General features: G+C 33.0%; 1 protein-coding gene across 1 annotated transcript in view; it reads right to left on the minus strand.

Annotated features, from left to right (window-relative positions):
* Positions 1-22,021, minus strand: part of LOC102676127 — a 413,064-nt gene that overhangs the window by 80,561 nt on the left and 310,482 nt on the right. Inside the window, exons 3-5 of the mRNA XM_031510593.1 lie at positions 20,192-20,346; positions 5,672-5,842; positions 4,720-4,881 (exon numbers count right to left, since the gene is read on the minus strand). Of these exons, the coding sequence (XP_031366453.1) occupies positions 4,720-4,881; positions 5,672-5,842; positions 20,192-20,346 (488 nt within the window). The remainder of the gene's footprint in view (positions 1-4,719; positions 4,882-5,671; positions 5,843-20,191; positions 20,347-22,021) is intronic.

Raw genomic sequence — 22,021 nt, forward strand, 5'->3', positions numbered from 1 at the left:
ATTTCTTAATATTTATCCTATTAACTGCGATATCAACTCCATTTAGCTCGAAATCGTCTTTCGAATCTTAAATTTAAACCGATGTTCGGTCGACATTAGTTAATCTTACTTAGCGAATTTCTACTTACACAAGATGTTTCCAATCAAGTTCACTTCATCACAGTCAACTTCCTGCAAACTCATAAACAAAGTTCGAGCCCCCATCGACTGCAAGAAGTATAGCATCTTCAAGTTTCATTTCAATACGATCTGTTTTATGCACACACAGATATACATATAGAATAATATATTACGTTAAAATAAATATTCTATTTCTGTTATTCTTGATTAATTATAATTTATTTATTTATGATAAAATTATATCGATCAATTAATAATTTATATTGTCTAGTTCTCGATATTTTTAGATATTATAATACGAGAATAAACAATGGACGAGTAAAATAATAAATGGGAATGCGTAATTAAAAGATTCTTCAGGAATCATACGTTAAATTATGCGTACGTTTGTCAATTAAACGCGAAATAATCTAAATAGTTATATCGTTAATTACACACGTCATTCAATTTAATTGGAACCGATTATTAAACACGCATCACTTTTTGCACATGACTCATCTGCTGTAATATTCCTTCATTAACGAAATAAATAAATAATCATTAACGTGATTATATCAAAATCGTTGTTGACACACGATCGCGAAATAATAACACACGGTTGATTTGTAAATTTAATATAGAGAGAGTGATGACTTTAATTTATATTTGTTTAATTTTAATTATTCACTTTATTAAAAATATCTTCCTTCGATTAATAATATTTCTCTCACTCCATCAATTCAAACAATCGTTTAACAATTTATAATAAACCCTAATAAATATTCTTCGAGTGAATTATAAATATATAATTATACAAATTGGAAAATAATTTAAAATATTTTAAAAAAGCATCGAAAAATCAATAAATAACGATATAATTTTGGAAATGTATTCTCTTTCTCATATCACAGATGCAATCTAATCTCTTCCAATCTGATGTTACATCATAAACACGTTCGTATAATAGAAACTCGACCAAGATTTCGAGTAATCAGGCATCGTGCTCGAAATTTCCTTCGAATAAACGCGGTTCCAATCAAGCAAACAAAGAAAAAAGCGCCCTCATTCGCGCGAATCAAAGTCAAAGATGGCCGCCTCGGTCCCGTGACAATTCGTGATTTTCCAACGCGTCAAAGTCTTTCATCGCCCGTACTTTCCTTCGACGCTTTGTAAAAGGAAAATTACTCACACGACAAACTTTCCAGTTTTCCAGAGAATCAAACTCCTCTTCATTCGCCTTTAAGTCGGTCGCGTTCACGAAGAATCTTATACGAACCAACTCTATAATTATTCCTGTCAAATAATTTATTCTAAATTAAACCTAGTCAAATTATATCTACATGCTTAACAGTTAAATCGTAATCGATGGACCTCCATTTCTTCCAAGTTTTCTAGATTTTTCTTTCTGAATTCCTAGGAATGTTCTTGCGAAAAAAAGGAAGAATCTTTTGATATTTAGAGATCAATTTTTAGAATCTTCATATAGAATCTCTAATTCATACATTTATATAAATTTCTTCGAAACACAAAGTACTCGAATATAACTTACCACATACACATCAAACTTTTCTACATCTACATAAAATGCTCTAAACAAAACTCTTCAACTCTTCATGCTCCATCTTTAACGTACAAACATTATTGAAAAATTATCATCCCTCCCCATCTTCCTTCATCACCCTTCCCAACGCAGGTATCAATAAAATACTCGAGATCTCGACAGAGCCGCCTTCGAATACGGCCATAAATCAAATTTTCTTCCCCCCTCGATAACATTGTCTTGACGAGGAAACGATAGGAAGCGAAAGCTGTTGGAGGGGACGGAGAGAAGAGGCTTTCGAGCAACTTTAACTCTTAATCTAGTACCAATGGTTTTGCCTTTCCCTCCACGAGCTTGTATGGATATATAACTTCGTGGAAAGTGTGGAGGGGAGGGGAGAGTCGGCGGAAATTTTTTGAATCGAGACAGGTAACTGGGCGCGCGATGGCGATTTGTTTCGCGAGAGGCACGCGAGAAACGTGTATCAGCGATAAATTATTCTAATCTACGGCTCTGTCGCCGATTCCTCATTCTTTAATCTCCGTTCCGTGTTCGATTCTATCTTGGAGGGGGAATTTTCGAGGCTAAATCTTCGATTTCACTTAGTCAGTGTCGGAAGAGGAGTGATGAGATCGTACCAGGAAGAATTGTAATAGGAAGAAGAAATTTGAATATATATTTTTTTCTTTATTATCTCTTGTTGAATTATTATGAATTAAGTGATAGAGTTTTTTTGCAGTAAGAATGATTTTAAAAGATCAGGAAAATTATTTTTGGAATCGAAGTAATTGTGAAATTGTTATTGCGAATAATCGATCGATTATTTATCACGTTAGAAACAGAGATACATTCCATTCGACGATATAATATATAGTAATATTTCATTTACATCGACAACTATCCTAAATCACAGAACGCTTTTGCAGTAAGAATGATTTTAAAAGATCAGGAAAATTATTTTTATAATCGAAGTAATTGTGAAATTGTTATTGCGAATAATCGATCGATTATTTATAGATCACATTAGAAACAGAGATACATTCCATTCGACGATATAATATATAGTAATATTTCATTTACATCGACAACTATCCTAAATCACAGAGCGCATTGGGTAATCCCAGTCAGTAGTTACGGGCTGATATAGATCAGGCATTCCACGCCGTGCCCCAGTGATCCATACTTAATATTAACCCTACAGCGTTGTACACGAGATACGGGATACGATACAGGATATATCGCCTCAATGGTATCTTCTATTTTACCAGGATTAAAGATGCGTATCTTGGATAGAAATTCACGACACGATTTCTCATAAATAGACACGGAAATTATCACCATCTCGTGAGTGAGAAAAAAGAAAAAAGAAGGGAGAGACAAATTATCGAAAATCATTACATTATTATTATTAAATGATATTGCGACGATTACTCGACAGAGATAAATAGGGAGAAATTCATGCGGGGAGAAGAAAGGCGCGAATCGAGTAGAGTGAAATCAAAAAGAGGAAAAACTGACAGAAATAAATTACGGAATATTGCATTAAGGGAAAGTTGCGTTGAATGATATTCATTAGGGAGATGCGTTCATTTTTCACGAGTTACTAAATAAAAAAAAAAGAATAAGGAAAGAAAGAAATCTCACGTGTTATGGGGGATGGAATGGGAAAGGGGATGGAAAGATGTAAAAAAGAAAAAAGGAAGGGGAATTGAATGAAATTACGAAAGGGGGCTACACATATCACACACGAATTTTAACGATCATAGTTTTAACGAAAAAGACTTTTTCACCGGTGTGATTTATGACTTAAAAGTAGCAAGATCGTAATTCACCGACGATTTTGATTCCCTTCGTTTATAATTCATAGATCATGCTTAACTTTCGTAAACTTTACGCTGTGAAATTGAACGTTGAAGGAAATTCTAGGTATCATCCGAAAAACATTAATCTTCCCTTACCATCCATTATCCAGTTGGTGGATTGGCGGAAATCGTAACTCGTTATTTAATCATCCTGTGTTTCAAACCATCTTTTCAACGCACCTCTTACGACTAGCTTCGCGTGTACACTAAACAGACGCTACTCGACTCATGGACCGATTTATCTTCGACTTTGTTTCCCTTTGTGTACACGTGTCACGGCGCGCGTACGAAACGTAATGTGCACTCACAACTTTAAACGGAACGGTCCATTTCGTCGTCTTGCGCACACAATGGGTACCGATTAAATTTACACGACCCACTCTTCGAGGGCCAAGTTCCTCGAAGCCGCGGTTTAGATCCACGGCTTGACAATGGTTGGTGTAATGATTCTCGGCTGTTGAGTCAGCCGATGTTATCGTTAACCACGAGTTAAGATCCTCTGGAGGGTGTCGAAGCTCTCAACATCGAGGAAAATATCTATTTAATAATAATAATAATATCTAAAACCTTAAAACGTATATTTCAATAATTCTCCAATCTGCAATGGAATTGCAGCAAGGATTATTTCACCATTTATATCTATATTATATCTCTTTGTATTTCCCCTTTGAAGAAAAAAAAACTCTGATATCTGTTGAGCCTAGGCACAAGAAATCTTTAAATTACTCCGTGAAAATAAATTTACTTTTGTTCAAAGCGGATGTCTCATGCATACACCGAGGGAAGGAAATGAAAACTTTGCAAAAGCTATAAATTCAATTTCGAGATGTTCAGAACGATTCTATCTTTCCCTTCTTAAAGGGAGCGTTCAATTCCGGAGCGGAAACAATCAGGAGGGAGGGGAGGCACGCGCGAAAAGAATGCTAAGGAGGACGCAAGGGGGTCGTATTTCACACCCTTTCGAGACTTCCTTTCCTAGAGAGGATCCTCTAGACGAGATGTCCAGATAAACGAATACACGATTCGTTTCGAGGATTATTCTCTTTATCTATCGAGACGAGAGATAAAGGAAACGCTTATCGCTTCTTCAGAAAGAATTAAAATTGGATCGAAGAATATCAAATGTATAACCAAAAAAGTAATAGATTGATTTTGATCATTTTGAGCAAACTTGGAAAAAAAGAATTAAAAAATTTTGTACGAATGATGAACACTTACCATGAACATCGAGCTTGATGTCGACGGTGAGAGGCTCGACGAGGGCTGTACTGTTGACTTTACACGTGAAAGTTGTATTGAGCTCGTCGCGTGTGATTTGCATCTGCAGCAAACTACTCGCGTTCCCTATTCCGCTCTCGGCTATCGTCGTCGTGCTGGACGCTGAAACAGGCCCGATCAAACGTGTGTTCAGATATGCGTTTCTATATCGAGTTTCTGCAAGGTACAACAAGGGGTTGATTGTTTGGGAATGATTTCGAGCTGAATCTGAGTATGATGATGAGTGTCGGCGTGGAATTTGACGAGAGAGGATTCGTGATCCTTTCGAAACGATGTCAAATGTGTTTCTGTTACTGGTGGATTAAAGAAAAATTGTTTTTTTCTTTTCTTTTTGACTTATATAACTGTTCGCAGATTGATCAAGATTATCTTCAATTTTTCGAAACGAAATTCCAAATTTTTTTGAAAGTAAAAAAACTTGAAAAATTATTTGGAAAGAAGACGCGTAAAGATTTACGTAACACGTTGCGAAGAAACGTTAATTGTATTCGTCTCTTTCAATTTTGATTATCAGTATTAATATCTGTACACATCTCAGGAGGAATCACGTGATCAAGAATCAAGATTTCTCTACAATAATATCGAAATTGCGATATCTAATATACTTCGTAACTCGATACACTATGATTTGCTTGTAACATGAGCGACGGTTCCTATTATCGTAGAATACGCGTGACGAATACGAGATTCTTGTTTCTAAATAAGATGTCGGAATATACCTTAAGAATCTTGTTGCTAGTAAAATAATTTCCACAACTAATTAAAAAACTGTCACGTTAAAAAACTCATATTTTGAGAAATATTACGATTATAAAAAAAAAAAATAAAAAAAATAAAAAGAAAAAAGGGAAAGAAGGGAAAAAGAGTATTGCGATTTCTCTGTAAGCTTTACCTTCCACGGGTTGCTCGTTCTTGAACCACTCGACCGTAGGCACTGGCTTCCCCTCTCCGCTCTCGCAGTACAAGGAAATCACGGAGCCTTCGTTTATAGGCCCTAAAGTGGCGCCGGTGCTTAACGTCTTCCTCGTCGTCTCGTCGATGACACGTACGAATGCAGGTTGAACTGTGAAGAGAGAAACGAAAATTCGGTCAATTACACACGGTTAAAAAGCGTCTTCGATTCGTTCCACTATTATTGGCCACTGTTCAGCACACAGGCCCCTGTTTATCGAACAGAATCTCACGTTGTTTGGTTAGGTCCCCTCCTCCCCGTCGACTTCCTCGAAAGCAAACCGAACGATTCAATATTGATTGCGAATACAAGTACGCTTAGTTATAACAGTCAGTTTAATCCCCTATCTGTATTAATCTCTCGTCGGTCGATTTGAAACTTAAGAATCATGTGTGTATCCTTGACTTTTTTTAATTTGTTATATTCGTTTTTATATTATTTATAATTGCTTTTAAAAGAAATTTATACGAGATAAAATTGGAGGAAAGCGATAAGATGATTTATCCTGAACGTATTAATTAATTTTGTAAACGTATATTAATTTTTAATTTTTGTTTCATTGTTTATTTGTTCAATTTTTATGCTCAAAATCATGGAAATTATTGTAAATTCTTGAATTTATCTTAATTTGATTAATGATCTTGAGAAAAATTGTTTATCATATAAAAAGTAAGTGAAATAATTAATATAAGTTAGATGGAGTATATAATTTTTTGGTTGGAAATTTATGAGAAAATCAAGATTGAAAAATATCTGTGATTTTTTCATGAATCCTCTTCAGATTGATAAGATAGAAAAATTGAAATTAAATAATATTAGGTTTTCTGTATCGATGCTTAATAATTTATATTTCATATTAATATCTTCTCAATGTCTATTATTGTATAAAAGTTCATAAAAAGATCACATTATGGGATACATGTCTGGACTTCTCGTCTAAGATACAAGTTACCTTAATTAATCTGAATTATTCTAACATGATTTTGAACAGAAATTCAATTCTTGAATCTAAAATATATCCTTATATATATGATTTTTAATCGTATCTCACATTAAATAAAAATGAAGGAATTAAAATTATTAAATTTTATATTAAATTAATAATTGATTAACTTAATAAGACAGTAGTAGCAAGACATATAATATTCATACAGATGGAAAGATGTATAGATAGGAAGATAGCTTTTAAATGTATAATGTGATCTAATTCTTTATTTTAATCTGTATTATAAATATCTTATTAAAATCAAATTCAATTTTGATTTAGAATAAGATAAATGGTATAACCGTATTAAGAAAATTGAATTTGTGAAATAATTTTAAATGAAAGATTCCATGAAATTCTTTAGTCGTGCATATTTTAATACAAACTCGGCAGATACACGTGTAGAAAGTGAAGACAGAAATACTACAAAAAGAATGACAGATTGACCGACGAATTTATGCGATAATAAATGTCAGATTGAAATATATTTTCAAATATTTTGGAATAAACGAATATTTTGAAAATCTTTGCGAAGGCTAAATGGCCATGTGATATATGTGTATATATAGAGTGTATGTATAGAAGAATAAATCTTCTTAAGGGTGAACACTTGGTGTAAAGTTTGGAGAGTTTGGAGGGGAAAGTTTAGAGAGAAAAAGAAGGAGAAAGTTTTGAAAGCATTAGAAAAATGAGTATTAGATGTATCTAGTTTTAGTCATATTTATCAAACTACAGATATGTTAATATAATATTGTTAATATAAGATATTATGAAAACAATTGTTTCGAAAGAATACAATACAAAAATTGCAATACTTTTATATATAGCTTTAATGAATTTAGACAATCCTCATATAAATACAAATGTTCACGTGCTTTTTGTTATTTCTCTCATTTTCAATTTTAACTATTTTCGTTTAAACTATTTCGATATATAAAAAAATGAATTTTTAATGATTTTATAAGAGAATTGACTAATTAAAATAAATAAATAAATAAATAAATAAATTCGTTATTGACATAGAATGCTATTAAAAGAAAATTCTAGTAATAATTCAATTATCGATCATTCAATATTTATTCGCGAAAATTTGGAAGGAATATTGAAAATTCATATATATATTTCTTTTTTCCTCCATTTCAACATTAATTGTGTCCAATATTCGATGGAGAGAAAAAAAAATCGAAACGGTCAATTTTGCTCTCGCTCATATTTTAATTTATTTAAATTTCCGTTTAATTTCCTGTTCATCAATCTCGTTTCTCGTCGATTAATAGCTAATCGATATCGTCGCACTTCTAATCACGCGAACTCCCATAAATTTCGACTTTAATATCGAATATCAATCTCGTCGCCTTTGTCTCACGAAAGAATATTTCGCTCGATTAACGAGTGAATAATGAACGTTCTAATAAATTTTCGATTAGCGAATAATCAATGATGTTTTCTTCCTATATAGTTTCATTAATTGTATCGTCCATTTCCAACAACTGGAATTTTTTTTGCGAATAATAATACATTTCTTAAAGAATAATCTTCTAGAATTTGGTATGTTTATTATTATTAAAAACGAAAATTTATAAGCGAAAATTTTTGGAATTTTATTAAATTGCACGAGATAGATAATTGTAGAGAGAGATATCATGAAAGTGAATTGAATTTTTAAAACTACGAAATATTGTTTACGATTTATCAAGAAGTTTACGAAGAATTTTTATTTATCTTTAAAGAACTTGCCGAAAATTCTAGAGTTTCTTCGTTGTTCTACGAAAATGATGTGCATAATATGCGGCGCTGTCATGTTATACCCTTATTACATTTCCTCACCATATAGTTTCAAACTTTAATCTTCCATTTCATATTATCATCAGATCTTGACACTTTTGAGTAAACTAACAAAGTATAATTATATTCATTTTCATCTTCCTCAAATATACACAATGAATAATATAATTTTTCCCAAAATTATGTACAATTCCTCAAATTTCCCTCTTTTAATCATTAAAACGCTCTTACATTCCTTCTCCGTTCAAGTTTATAATTAATATATTAATTTTCACCAATATTATTCCTTTATTTTCATTTCAGTAACAATTTTTTTACACATTTTTTATGTATCTTTTTTTCTTCTTTCCACTAAATTTTAATTAATACACCTCATTCACAAAATAAATAATTATTTCCAACGCCCCAATTTATATTCCTAATTCCAAAACAGAAATTTCCATTTTTAAAACTTATTTACTTTCCAACAAAATTAGATTCGAACGCATCTGAACTCTGAACGATTTTCTTCTTTCAAAAACCCTTAAAAAAGAACTCGAATCCGTCAACGTTCAAATCTACTGCTCACGACACACTTAATCCCATCACCAGTAGTATCAAACTTTATCGCGCCTTCAACACAAACCGCCCCCTATCCCCAACTCAACAAAGCACCCTCTCTATTCCCCCTACATTTCGTTCAACGCCATTCACACACCCGCCAACCATCCCTCCCTTCACAACTGTGAAACCAATGGCGACACTTTCATCGAAACATCCCATTCTAAACACAGAACTAAGAATACCACAAGTTATTATTCACCACGCCAGTCCAACTTCCGTGCCACTCTGGAAGCCAGTCGCTTCGGTAAATCGTGCGGAAAACTTGGACGGATCATAATACTCGGAAGATCCTCCTCCTTGTCCCCTATTTCCCTCCTTCCCCCTCCTCTCCACACCCTACTGAACTCAATATCCCCCCGTGAAAGGCACGTCTGCGGGGACGTTTGAAACCCCGGCTTTTTTTTTTTTTTTTTCTTTTTTTCTTTCAATTCAGGATTCCCTTGGACACGGTCGGCCATTGTGCGAGGGGGAGGAGGGGCGGCAAAGGCGAGGGGTCGGTTTGAAAAAAACGAGGCGGACCAGCTTTTTTCTCGGGCCCGGGCTATGAATAAACTTTTCAACGCGTACAAGTGCCGCTTCCGGGTGCGGAGCCCCGGCTGAATTCACCGCCAGCCACTGAATGTCAAGTAACTGTTTTCCCTGGGAAAATTCATCTTGCGAATTTACGGCGACTTTTTATTGGCCAGTCGAAGGGGAAGCGACGAGCGTGTGCACGGACTTGGGCACTGAGGAAGGGTGGAGGAGGATCGATCCTGTGATGATGGATGCCGCGGATGACAGCTTTGAAGAAATTTTATTCTCTTTTTTTTTTATATTTATGTTTGTGGGGTTATATATATATATAGAGAGAGATGATAATTCAAGAGATAAGGAATCTAAGAATATACTTGATATATTTTATATTTCTTTGGATTTAATAAAAATTTAGAGTAATTTTAGAGAAAATGGTTTTTAATAGAAGCTAAGATGAGCTAGATGTAGGTTTATCTTTTTATTATTATTATTTACTCTAGAATCGAATAAATGGAATTCTAATCTCGTTACAACGATAGATGGAATTATTTAGAAGATGAAGTATAAACGAGACTCTGGAGGTAAATATCTCTCCTTGGCAGGCTTCGGTAATTGGAACCGCTTTTCAAAGATCATTGTTTGCAAGGATGTAGGCAAACTAAGAACTACACCATATCTGGTAGTTTAGATTAGACTTTGCGAAAATCCCTTTGGGTCTCTCTATTTAGACTACTGGATTACAAATACAAGTTACTTTGATCCCAAGATATACTATCTCATAATAATTAAGTAGTATTTATTACACAAAATATATAACAATTTTATACATTTGCGATGAAATTTTCGTGGGACGAAAACGATCTTCACAACGATATCTGATTATCTAATGTTCAATAAATTTCTAATTTTTTTTTTATTTCAGGGTTAATGAATCCTAATAAAAGTAAATCCCCCTAAAATTAACGTTCGTTGCACATCCAGTCATCGTTCATGATAATTATTTTCGTAAAAGGAGAAAAAAAGCGAGATGCAGTTATATCAGAGAAGTGTATCACTTGTCACAAGCTTCGCCAGAGAGTTTCTCTAATCTAGCAAATCGCTAGGTCCCTGTGCAGCGATTTCACGATACGAGGTGAAATGAGCTTCGAGAGAACGAAAGTGGATGGCGGAGACTCGGAAGGAATACGAAACACGGAATGAACAATGTTGTAAAATTGCGAATGGAATACGAATTGAAATTATAACAGATATTATAAATTCATTTATATTTATAATAATAGAATGTTCAACGTGAAATTTAATTTGATTTAATTTGAATAAATATCACACTTCTTTGTATTCCATTTCAATTTTCGTATCCTCGATAATCATTAAAAATTAATTCTCAGACAAATTAATATCAGGTGAATCGCTTTTAATAGTTATAAATAAATGGAACGATTTATTCTTAAAAATTATTTGAAGAAATATAATGTGAAGTTTTTACGATATTCAAGATATAATAAATTTAAATAATGAATTTTTCTTGGTTAGAAAATTTATCAAATTGACCTATCTCAAGATTTATTTTTCTATTTTCCATTGTAATTGATTTCAAATTAAAAAAAAAATCTCGTGTTATGTATTTGAGATTAGTATAATATAATTTATGATATCAGATAAAAAGAATAGAATAATAAAAAACTTCACGATAATTCTCTCTTTATTTTATTATTATTCTCTCCTCGTAATAACGATTCAGTTAAACGAATTATCGGAGGAAAAAAATTACGTTTATTTTGCAAAAGTGCTAATTTCATTGAATATCCAAGTGCCTTATACTTTACTTTCCAAGCTCGACAATTTTTAAACATTCCACTCTCCCGCGTAATTATTTTCCCTTAATGAACAATTCACCCCATTCCCAATTCTTGCTGACACAAATCAATAAGAATTTATCGTGTAATTTGCATTTAAATGAAGCAGAATTTCTATCGAAACCTTTCGATCCATCGTCTTATCGCCGGAAATTGAATATCTCATATCTCTGATATGTTTCCACTAAAGGAAGCTAATCATCGGGTTAAAATGAAAATTCAATCTCAACGTTCAAAATATCGATTGGTTTGATCTTCCCAATTTCAAAATACACGCATGTATTTATATAAATTACATTTTTTAAATGTTTAATATAATTTTTGTGCGAGGAACAGGAAGATTCCTCTGTTGAGAATTTAAAAACGAACGATTTTACGTTACAGTTAACATTTTATTAAGAAAATAACAGGACGACGACGACGAGATATCGCGCGAAAATTTTCTCATTCTACGACGAAATTCGATGGATCCAGTGAAATTTTCACTCCTTCCTCGAAAAATCGAGGAAACGGGTCCCCAAAGCACAATATGCTGCTGCACCATGAAAAAAACGTACTCCAACTTTCACGAGCTTGGCGAAACTGATAAGATAATCTGAATTCTCGATAAAAATGTTGCTTATTTTTCGGGAAATCACGTTATTTCGGTAACGTGTCGTAAAAAAAAGATTATTAGGAACTGCTAACTGCAATTTTCTTCTATGAAGTTTTTTCTGTCTCACAATTGGTGCAACAGAGATTCTAGTGCAAGTATAACTGTTGAATCTAGGAATATTGTAAAATTTCAAACTGACTATAACATAGCTAAAAAAAATCTCAAGCTCGTTTTCGAGATGCTTGTTAGAATATTCCAAAAATTCGTTCGAAAAATAAAGAACAATCACGCGTCACAATCCAACGTCTATTTAAGCATTCGCAATTTTAACAAAATCTATACTAAAATCGATTCTATTCTCCGCCCAAATTCCCCGATATTCCGAAATTAAATCCTTGAGAATCCGGTTTTAATAATACGAAAAAAACATTCCCCCATCGAGGATCGATGTATTCCAGAATCAGAATTTAGAACGAGCAAGAAAGAGCGTCGAGTGAGAGGTATTGGATCGATCAATGGAGAGAGTGGCACTGAAATCCCATAATTTCCAGCAGCCAGAAGATATAATTGGATTGGCCGCGAGACAAGTAGCCCTTCATACGATTTAAATATAGCTCGATTGCCACTTCTCGACGCGACCGTAACAGCTTTCCATCCGATAAATTGCCCTTTGAAATACGCGTTGCAGTAGCCAATAGTGGAGGACAGTGCCAACAACCGGCAAAACGGTTGCTACTTCTCTCAAATTAGAAGATCTTAATTATAGATGTCGCTTCATCAAACTGATACTCTGTCCGAATTTTATTATTTCTCTTTCTTTCTTTTTTTATTTTATTTTTATTTTTTATTTTTTTTAGGGAAGGGGGAGAAAGTTGAAATCCGCGACGATCGAAGCTTACGATAGGAAAGCTCTCAACGCGTGGACGAGGATATATTTATTTGGTGGCAAGAGTGATTTATTCCCGATTGTTATGCGTGATTTTGTTGACCGTGCCAGTTTCTGGACTGGCAATGTTTATCGCGTATCTTCCATTTCTTTTTCACCAGATTAACATCGGATCAGAGATGGATGGACGAACGTTTTTTGAATGCGAAACGTGTTATTGGAGTCTCAATGTCACGATTGATGTCACCCTATATATGTTTCATCATCGATTTCGATGAAAAATATAATAAATAAGAATGAATATTTCAACAATTCTAATCCAATATTTTATCTATTGCATCTTTCCCTATTGTGATTTATTTATCATCAATATAATTTTGCATTATTTGTATGATCGACTAAAGAAAAAAAAAAAGCTATTTTATATCTGATTTCGTGCATTATCTCCATTATAGTTCCAGAAAGTTCAATTTCGTAAAAATGAAATTTTATTTCAATGAATTATAGGATGTGGCTCATTGAATTTTTATCAGTGCAAAGAGCAAGTGGAGTGATTTCACGCCGCGCAGATGCGTGTGAAAATTGCATTTTATATCCCATCCATCAAAGTTCAGAATATTCGTGCTATACTCTCATTATGAGGTATTATATCAAGAGAGTACAATTAAAAAAAGGTGAAAAAAAGGATCACTCTTTGATTTAATCAATTTCACGATACTTTTAAAATTTTTAATCTTTCCCTTTTTTTCTATTTCTTATTCTTTTTTTTTTTCTTATATAACGGAAGAAATATTTAAATATTTTTAATTAATTTTCTCGTTAATTGAAAATAGCATATATCATTCGATCGCTTTAATTTAAAATCTATTAATATCAAATTTAAAATGGATTACGGTGTATCGAATTCGTTGTGTGCGAATTGTTCTTGTTGAAGCTTAATCGATATCTTTTTTACAATATTGTATTTTTCTTGATATTCCACTTATATTTTTAAACTAAATAAGAAATACGCAAAACAATAATTATTTATTATACGAATACTAATTATACAATACTAACTATCTCTTCGTTCAAAAGAAACATATCATAATTAAACTACGGATTTTTATGCGATTGCAAAACATATTCAAATATTCAATTATACAAAAAATAGAAGAAATCAAGCCATTGAAATCACGTTTTGAATCATCTCGATATCTCAATCGGTTGCCGAGATATATAAAAATTTTAACACAGAGATTATGAATTGGCGCTCGATCTAGTGACCTACATTTTTCCCGGAAGTGCGTCTGCCACTCGTCTGGAGTTAGTGAGACGAGGCGCGAGCGAGAGGTCCGAGTAAACGACAAGGATGGAGATAGTAAATGATCGAAAATTACCCTTTTCTTTGCACGACGATATCTCGGGAACGGGAAGTCGCATCGGAATGAACGAAAATGGGTTTCAAAGGGGAAAGATTCGCGCTTCTAACGAGCTTTCATTCATCGACCGCAAGTCAATATCTTCAAAGTTATAGCGGTTCAAAGTTTCTAGAATTTTAATAGAGTTTAATCGGATTCTAAACGAATAAAAATCATCCTTTCCTTTGCACGATGATATTTCGGGAACCGGAAGTCGTATCGAAATAAACGAAAATGTGTATCAAAGGGCAAAGCTTCGCGCTTCTATTGATCATTCATCCGTTGACTGGAAACAATTATCTTCCAAGTTACAGCGATTCAAACATTTTCTAATTTTAAAACGAGTTTTAATCGAGTTTTAAGATAACCATTGCGCGACAATCGTTTAAGGATATATTTTACTCGATTTTTACTCGTCAGGAATTAAAAAACAACGTTAAAATAATCTCATTATCATTTAATTTTTTGAACATCCATTCTCAATCTATTGATCTCGTTGCTTAACTACCCAAAGCACAACTGATACGAAAGATATTTGCATGAACAAAAATCTTGTGGACTAATCATATGTCGTAACGATATTTTTATTACATCGTCGTGCAATGTGAAACCAGGTGGAAGAATCGCGACGCGATATACATGGAATGAGTTTCAAGTTTTCAAATTTCATTCTGACCGTCGGAATCGCGCGTCTCCTACGCGTTTTCTGCGGCAAGAGTTATAGAAAACTTTCGGACAGGTATTAGGTTGATGTGAAAGTTTCGCCATACGTTTTCAGCCAGCTTTGGAAACCCAAAGCTCTTGTAAAATAAAATCCAACTCGATTTTCCCATCTTCCCCAGTTTTTTGTCCTTCTTTCTCCTCTTCGAATATCGAAACTCGAACGATAGAAATGTTTGTACTTGCATTTAAACGATAATGGATAATTCTTTGGAAAATTTATAAAGAAAACAATTACCTATACAAAAGCAAAAGTCGAATCTGATTGATGTTCTATCGTTTTAGCGTTTTAGATTTTATTTTGAAAAGATAGAAGAGAAGGAAAGAAATTTTGCTTGATTTGTCAATTAATCCAAATAGAGAAGAAAATTTATTCATTTTCAGATTATATATATATACGTATATATATGAGAATTAATAAAATTTTTCTTATTTTATACAAATTTATAATCTGGAAAAAAAATTATCCACCCATTTTATCATTTCCATTGTGGTAACCAAAACAGAAAACTCGCTGTTTTTAATTAACACTTCAATAAAAGTGATTCCTTTGTGTGGAATAATGATCTCTCTTAAATTATTTCATACCGACGTATAAATACGCGGCAACGAGGCAAAAGACACGTGCCATTTTAAAAAAAGAAATGAGAGCTGCGATCGCCCCAAGCCAAGTTGTCTTATATGACAAGGACAACGAGTGATACTCCCGTATGAAGCACGTAAGAAAGAAGAATGCAGTGTTTAATTTCGCCCCTTAACCGTGTCACTCAGCCGAAAAATTGTGCTGAGATTCCCTCCACGTTGGATCTTCCCCCGTGTATGCGCTAGTTTCAGTTGTTGCCCGAAGCCTATCTTTTTCTCCCCCCCCCCCCCTCCCGATTCCATTTCGCTCGAGAATCCTTTTCTAAATATCCAAAAACATTTATCTGGATATTTAAGAAGAGACGAATAACGTTTTAAAGATTTTAGATTAACAATACTATTTTGGAATAATTAATATTATGAAAAATTATTTTCTTACGATTAAATTTTTCTTTTTTTAAAACATCTTCATTCTTTTTATAGCTCGTGTCTCAAATTGAAAAGATTTTACAAAATTCCAATGTTCGATATTATTATCAACGTCAATGAAACTTGAGCGATTGTTTCTCCAATCTCGGTTATCCATATTTTTTTTTCAGTCAGCTTTCAATAAACGAGCTCAACTCACTATCTGTTACCTACGTGATTCATATTACAATTCGAAGCCTTTGTTTATTTTCAATACGTGGCTTACAGACACGCTCGAAAACCTTAACAACATTCACGAATATCTACAAAACAATCGTATACAAATAAATAACGCGAATCCCAGTCGTTCAAATTTAAATTTATTGCGAATTTTCGAAAGAAAAAAAGAAAAAAAAAAAAAAACGATAATGCACAATCACTGCCTCCCAATCGTCCAAGTTTAATTTAACGAGGAGATAAATACAAAAAGCCTTTAAATCTTTTAATCGAACCTCGCTTTGATCAATTTTTCATCGGATGTACTTTCATACGCGGATCAATTTTAAAAACTTCTTGATAAAAAATTAATTTCGCGTCCGAGTATTTATTCTATTTTCACCCCTCCCCCATGGGAAATTCTATTTCGACGCGAAGAATCACCGGCGGCCGAGATATATATTTCCATGTGGATTCCAATCGTGGATTTTTCCACGATTGACGTCGCCAAAATTGTCGACCAGATAAAAGGAGATTTGCATCGAACATCGTACCATCGAATACGTATTATTAATTAATCATTGCGACGTGGCAGTGATACGTGAATTCGAAAAAAAAAAAAAAATACTATGGAAATTTCTTGTAGCCAATATTTCGAAACGCGAAATTCTTAATTGTGCCGTATAATAATTTTTATAACAATAGGGTAAACGTATCATTAGTGAGGGCGACGAGGGTCGGTTTTGAAAAGCGTATTTGCACAAGTATGCAATTTGCAACTTTTAATAGGCGAGTTCTGATTGTTTTTATTTCATCTGGTTCATTGTCGCCCGTCAATCGTTGCTCGTTTCGACGCGTTAAATTATCGTTCCTTTTCTTTTTCTTTTCTTTTCTCGTTCGAAAATTTTTTTGGATCGAAGGAAAATCGAGAGCGATAGATGTTGCGATTTAAATACTTCTAATAATACTCTAATAAATTTATTACGATAAATAATACCGTGGATTTTTAATACAAGATACTCGACTAATATAAATGTTTCAAGATTATGTAACATTTAACAAGTTTTCTCATTTGAAAAATGTCATCTTTCAATATTATGTATTATTCGCTGCAAAATCTCTATAATATAGAATTCCTTTAAAATTCCAGAATGCATAAATTTCTCAGACAAAATCCATCATCTTTGAAACTTCCTATACAATTTTAATACAAAACAAATTTTGGTATATAACTTTCTATCAAGGCGAAAAAAAGCATACTCTGAGAAATATTCTTTGTTTGACTCGTTTGATAAATTATTAAACTACTATAATAGGTAGAGATATATCTATCGTCGAAAGATTTACAATTCCACAAGTTGCACTTTGACCAGGAACTCGAGGAGTTTCCGGAAACGCGGGCAAACGTGGAACCCGCGAGACATTTCGGCTTCCGCGTTACAACTTCCGGCTATTCGGATGTTTCGCACCGGTGACACGGCGGTAATTACAATAAAGTCTCAATGGATGAACAGTTTCGCCACGGTTGGACGAGTTCAAAATGGGTCCCGCGCTATTAGCATCGGTTTTGTGGCAACCGTAAGAATCGTAATAGAAACCTTGGGCAGTTTCCAACATTGTTGGGAGGGGAATTTTCGTGAAAATTTCCGAGAACTGACAATGAGAAACGATCTCTTCGACGAGAATAACGGATACGAGGAGGAATCTCGAGATCGAATCTTGATATATTGTAGAGTGTTGAATAAAAAATATAATTGCTCTGGATTTGTTTGAGAGCATTCAAATGTCTTTATTATCTAGATTTAAATGTTGGTAAAATTGTATGAAATTGCAATCTTAATCCTTTCTAGCAAAAGCTAAGGTGAAGATAATACAAAAGTGCAAGAAATTCTCAACTTCTTGATGATAAAATATCAGAAGATATTGTTTGATTTGAAAGGAAAAATTTTCCAAAGCTTTTTTTTAATCACGTATTTTTATCATCATACGATATGATTTATAATCGCTCAGCCTTGAGTGCAAAAAAATTTGGAAAATTAATGCAATGATAGTAGAAACAATTACAGTGGAATAACGATAGAAATATTAAAATATTTTCAATATAATGCTTGAATATTCCATTATTAAACACTCCTGCTTAAAATTACAGTGAAAAATCTGAACACGATGATCATTCCATAATAAAAATATTAATTTCCGACAAAATATTAATTTTTCGTTACATAAATATTCCATTGCAAAATTATTCTCAACACGATCCTTTTGAAAATATCATTTTTATCATTGATAGACAGATATTGTCACGAATCTTTCCACATTTTAACCAAAGAATATTCAACCATCGAGTACAATATTATAATTAAATAAAAAAAAAATCGTAATCTCCATTCAATCTCTAATAGTACCTCTTCGACGATGCAAACACGGAAACCATTTCCATTGGAAATATACATATTTATCACACGGTTTAGGCTCGCATCCCTGGCGATACCTGGCGATACCTGGCGATACCTGTCGGTTCCGCGGCTAAAATTTCAAAGTAATTGGCATCCCTTTCATGTAGGCAAATTCAACCGCACTTTAATAGTATGACATGTTGCGTGTGTCAAGATAACCGATTCAGTGGTTTAGCCAGCTACCACTTCGGATTAGTACTGCGGCTTTCTCGTTTGTCGAATTACTGGGATTACCCAGATTACACGGATCGTACAAGTACGATACGTCTAATACGAGTTATTCCACGCATATCTTACTACCTGGTATCGTCGCCGTTTAATCGATTAATTAAATTATACGCCACTTCCGGTTTGTGCACCGTGAAAATCGCCTCCTCCTCTTTGATGCCCGTATCCATCGTCTTTTCGAAAGATCATAAGAATTCACGAAGAATTCATTAATATTTAACGATTAATGTTTCATTGTTCACGTCATTAAATAAATTATTCGAAAACTATAATAATTCAATGATTAGAAATTGTATTCGTTTAAGTAAAATAAGCAAGATATACCTAAATATTTATCTAAATTAAGTTTCTTTTTAGAGGGATTCAAAAAATGAGAAATTGAAGAAATGAAAATAATATCTGATTGAATAGCAAGATTTACCTAAACATTTATCTGAATTAAGTTTCTTTTTAGAGGGATTCAGAAAATGAGAAATTGAAGNGATTCAAAAAATGAGAAATTGAAGGAATAAAAATAATATCTGATTGAATAGCAAGATATACCTAAACATTTATCTGAATTAAGTTTCTTTTTAGAAGGATTCAAAAAATGAGAAATTGAAGGAATAAAAATAATATCTGATTGAATAGCAAGATATACCTAAACATTTATCTGAATTAAGTTTCTTTTTAAAGGGATTCAGAAAATGAGAAATTGAAGGAATGAAAATAATATCTGATTGAATAAAATAATTATTATATAATAAATAGATTTTGTTTATATGATATAAGAATTTTTAAAAGAAAATTTTATTATGATTTTGTTAATCACACGTAATTTTTTACGATTTTCTTTTTCACGAGTATGAGAAGATATTATAAGTAATTCGCTATTTTCTAGTGTGCTTGGTTTAAGAAGATATCATCTTTCGCTTTTATTTAGAAAGTTCAGAATTTGTTCTTTTTCTCTTTATCACTTGAACCGTAACTTTTCTTTCTGCAAGTTTTTATAAACTTGAAAAAGAATTTCATAGATTATGCGCAACGTACTGTAACGTTCTTGATAACGATAGTTCAAGGGATTAATTTTTTCACGATGGAAGAATTTAATACTCTTTCATATATAAATGAAAATTAGCATAATAGACAATTGTATCGATGTGTATAATGTATAATCGGATATGTAATTAAAAAAAAAATTTATCCAGCTACAATAATTCCAATACAATAAATCATCATGAAACTCACCAGTGACGTTAAGTATGATATGCTGAACATTGTTGCACTCTCGATTCACAGCCAAGTAAGTAGCTTCACATTTGTATAGGCCTTCATCCTCCAACTTGACGTCAGGAATCTTCAAGAACGTCTTCGACGAATTTGTCGTGTATTGTATGTCAGACCTAGAAACACAGAAATATCGAACATTATTACAAGATAATAATCAAAATATATTCGCAATAAAAATCGAAAAAATTTTGATCATCCTTGCAATTCTACGACTTAACGATATTATTTCTGAGAATTTTCTTTGTGATGTTGATTTACAGAAAAAAAAGTTTGAATATTTAATTAAAATATAAGTTAAATAATCTTAATTCTTAGAATGCATATCACGAGAGATTTCGAGCAATTATTATTAATTCTTGTCAACAATGATACATGAACAAATTTTATACATTATTTATTATATTTTTCCACTTGTATAGACTACACTCCAGTTACGTATGTTTTTAAATTTTATGAGCCAAGATCACCAATGATATTGAGCGACAGGAATAATTCTTATTTCTAAACGAATGATATACGTGGTTCGCTGTCGTTCGCATGATACATTTGCAATCTCATTAGCAAACCGTAATGAATAGAACAATGAAGCGGATCAACCTGCATACTGCGTTGTTAAATCGATACCGCTTTACTTACGCCAGTAAGGAAACAATAGGATTAGGATTGTATACAATACAATCGCATATTCTATTTGCCTGATACAGTTGCAGCGGTGCATCAATCACTGTCGATAGAACTGGTACAATGCGATTGACAGATCGTCAAAATCATTCGACTTCGTTGAACGATTCGAATGGACGATTCTTTTGGGTGAATCGATGATTTATCGAGCAAAAAATGAATATAACCAACGATTAGTTAACTAGTTGAAGGAAATAATTCGATATGATACCAGATGTTTCGACACGAATGATGTCTACTGTATTTTCCTATGCAAAATTGAGAATACAATTTTGATTTTTCCCTTTTTCCACAGAAATTTGAAAACTAATAGAATTCTTTTCCTATTTTACTAATTTTCTAATTGCTATCTCAAAAAATTTATTGTATACTGCAAAAAGCTTATAATTATACTTTATCTGAACATTTTATACTAAATAGTATAATTTTGGAAAATTTCAATATTACACATGATTATTGGAGATCATCGATATAATTCGGAAAACAATCGGTGCCAAAATAACTGTGTGACTCGAAATCGTATTAAATCGTATTGTACGTGTGTTATAATTAACCGAACAAATCGATCGAAGGCGACAATTCGTTGCACGTCAAACAAATTACCAAATCAGACGATTGTTTAAATCTATCGCCGATATTTCATCATATTTCTCGAACTCTGAGCGCGTCGCAGTTTCGGTTCGTTAGCAGGAATGCTTAGGAAATCGGAGGTACGACGAACAAACCACGGGGTGGCGCAATATATCCGAATACCGGCGATAATTGTTATTAACTAGTGCGTTTGTTCATTAATGCAATGCACTTGTGTTGATTGCCAACGGAATGATACACACACCAGCTGTACAAATAAGCTCAACAGCATGTAAAATGCCAATCCACTTGTGCTCTCCTCGTATAATCTATTTATTGTTGCTGATACATTCGCGTTGTGTGACGTTTGATAATATTATGAGTACGGAATCTGGTTGCATTGTTGTGTTGAGGGAAGGTTGAGGGTTTCGAGATGGAGTCACGCGGTGGAAAAGAAGATTTGAACTAGGATTTGTGTAGAGGAAGAATAAGAATTTTTGAAAATGAGTTTTTTTTTTTTTTTTTTTTTTTTAAAAA

The sequence above is a fragment of the Apis dorsata genome, unplaced genomic scaffold, assembly GCF_000469605.1.
Source record: "Apis dorsata unplaced genomic scaffold, Apis dorsata 1.3 scaffold_27, whole genome shotgun sequence".
Taxonomy (NCBI): domain Eukaryota; kingdom Metazoa; phylum Arthropoda; class Insecta; order Hymenoptera; family Apidae; genus Apis; species Apis dorsata.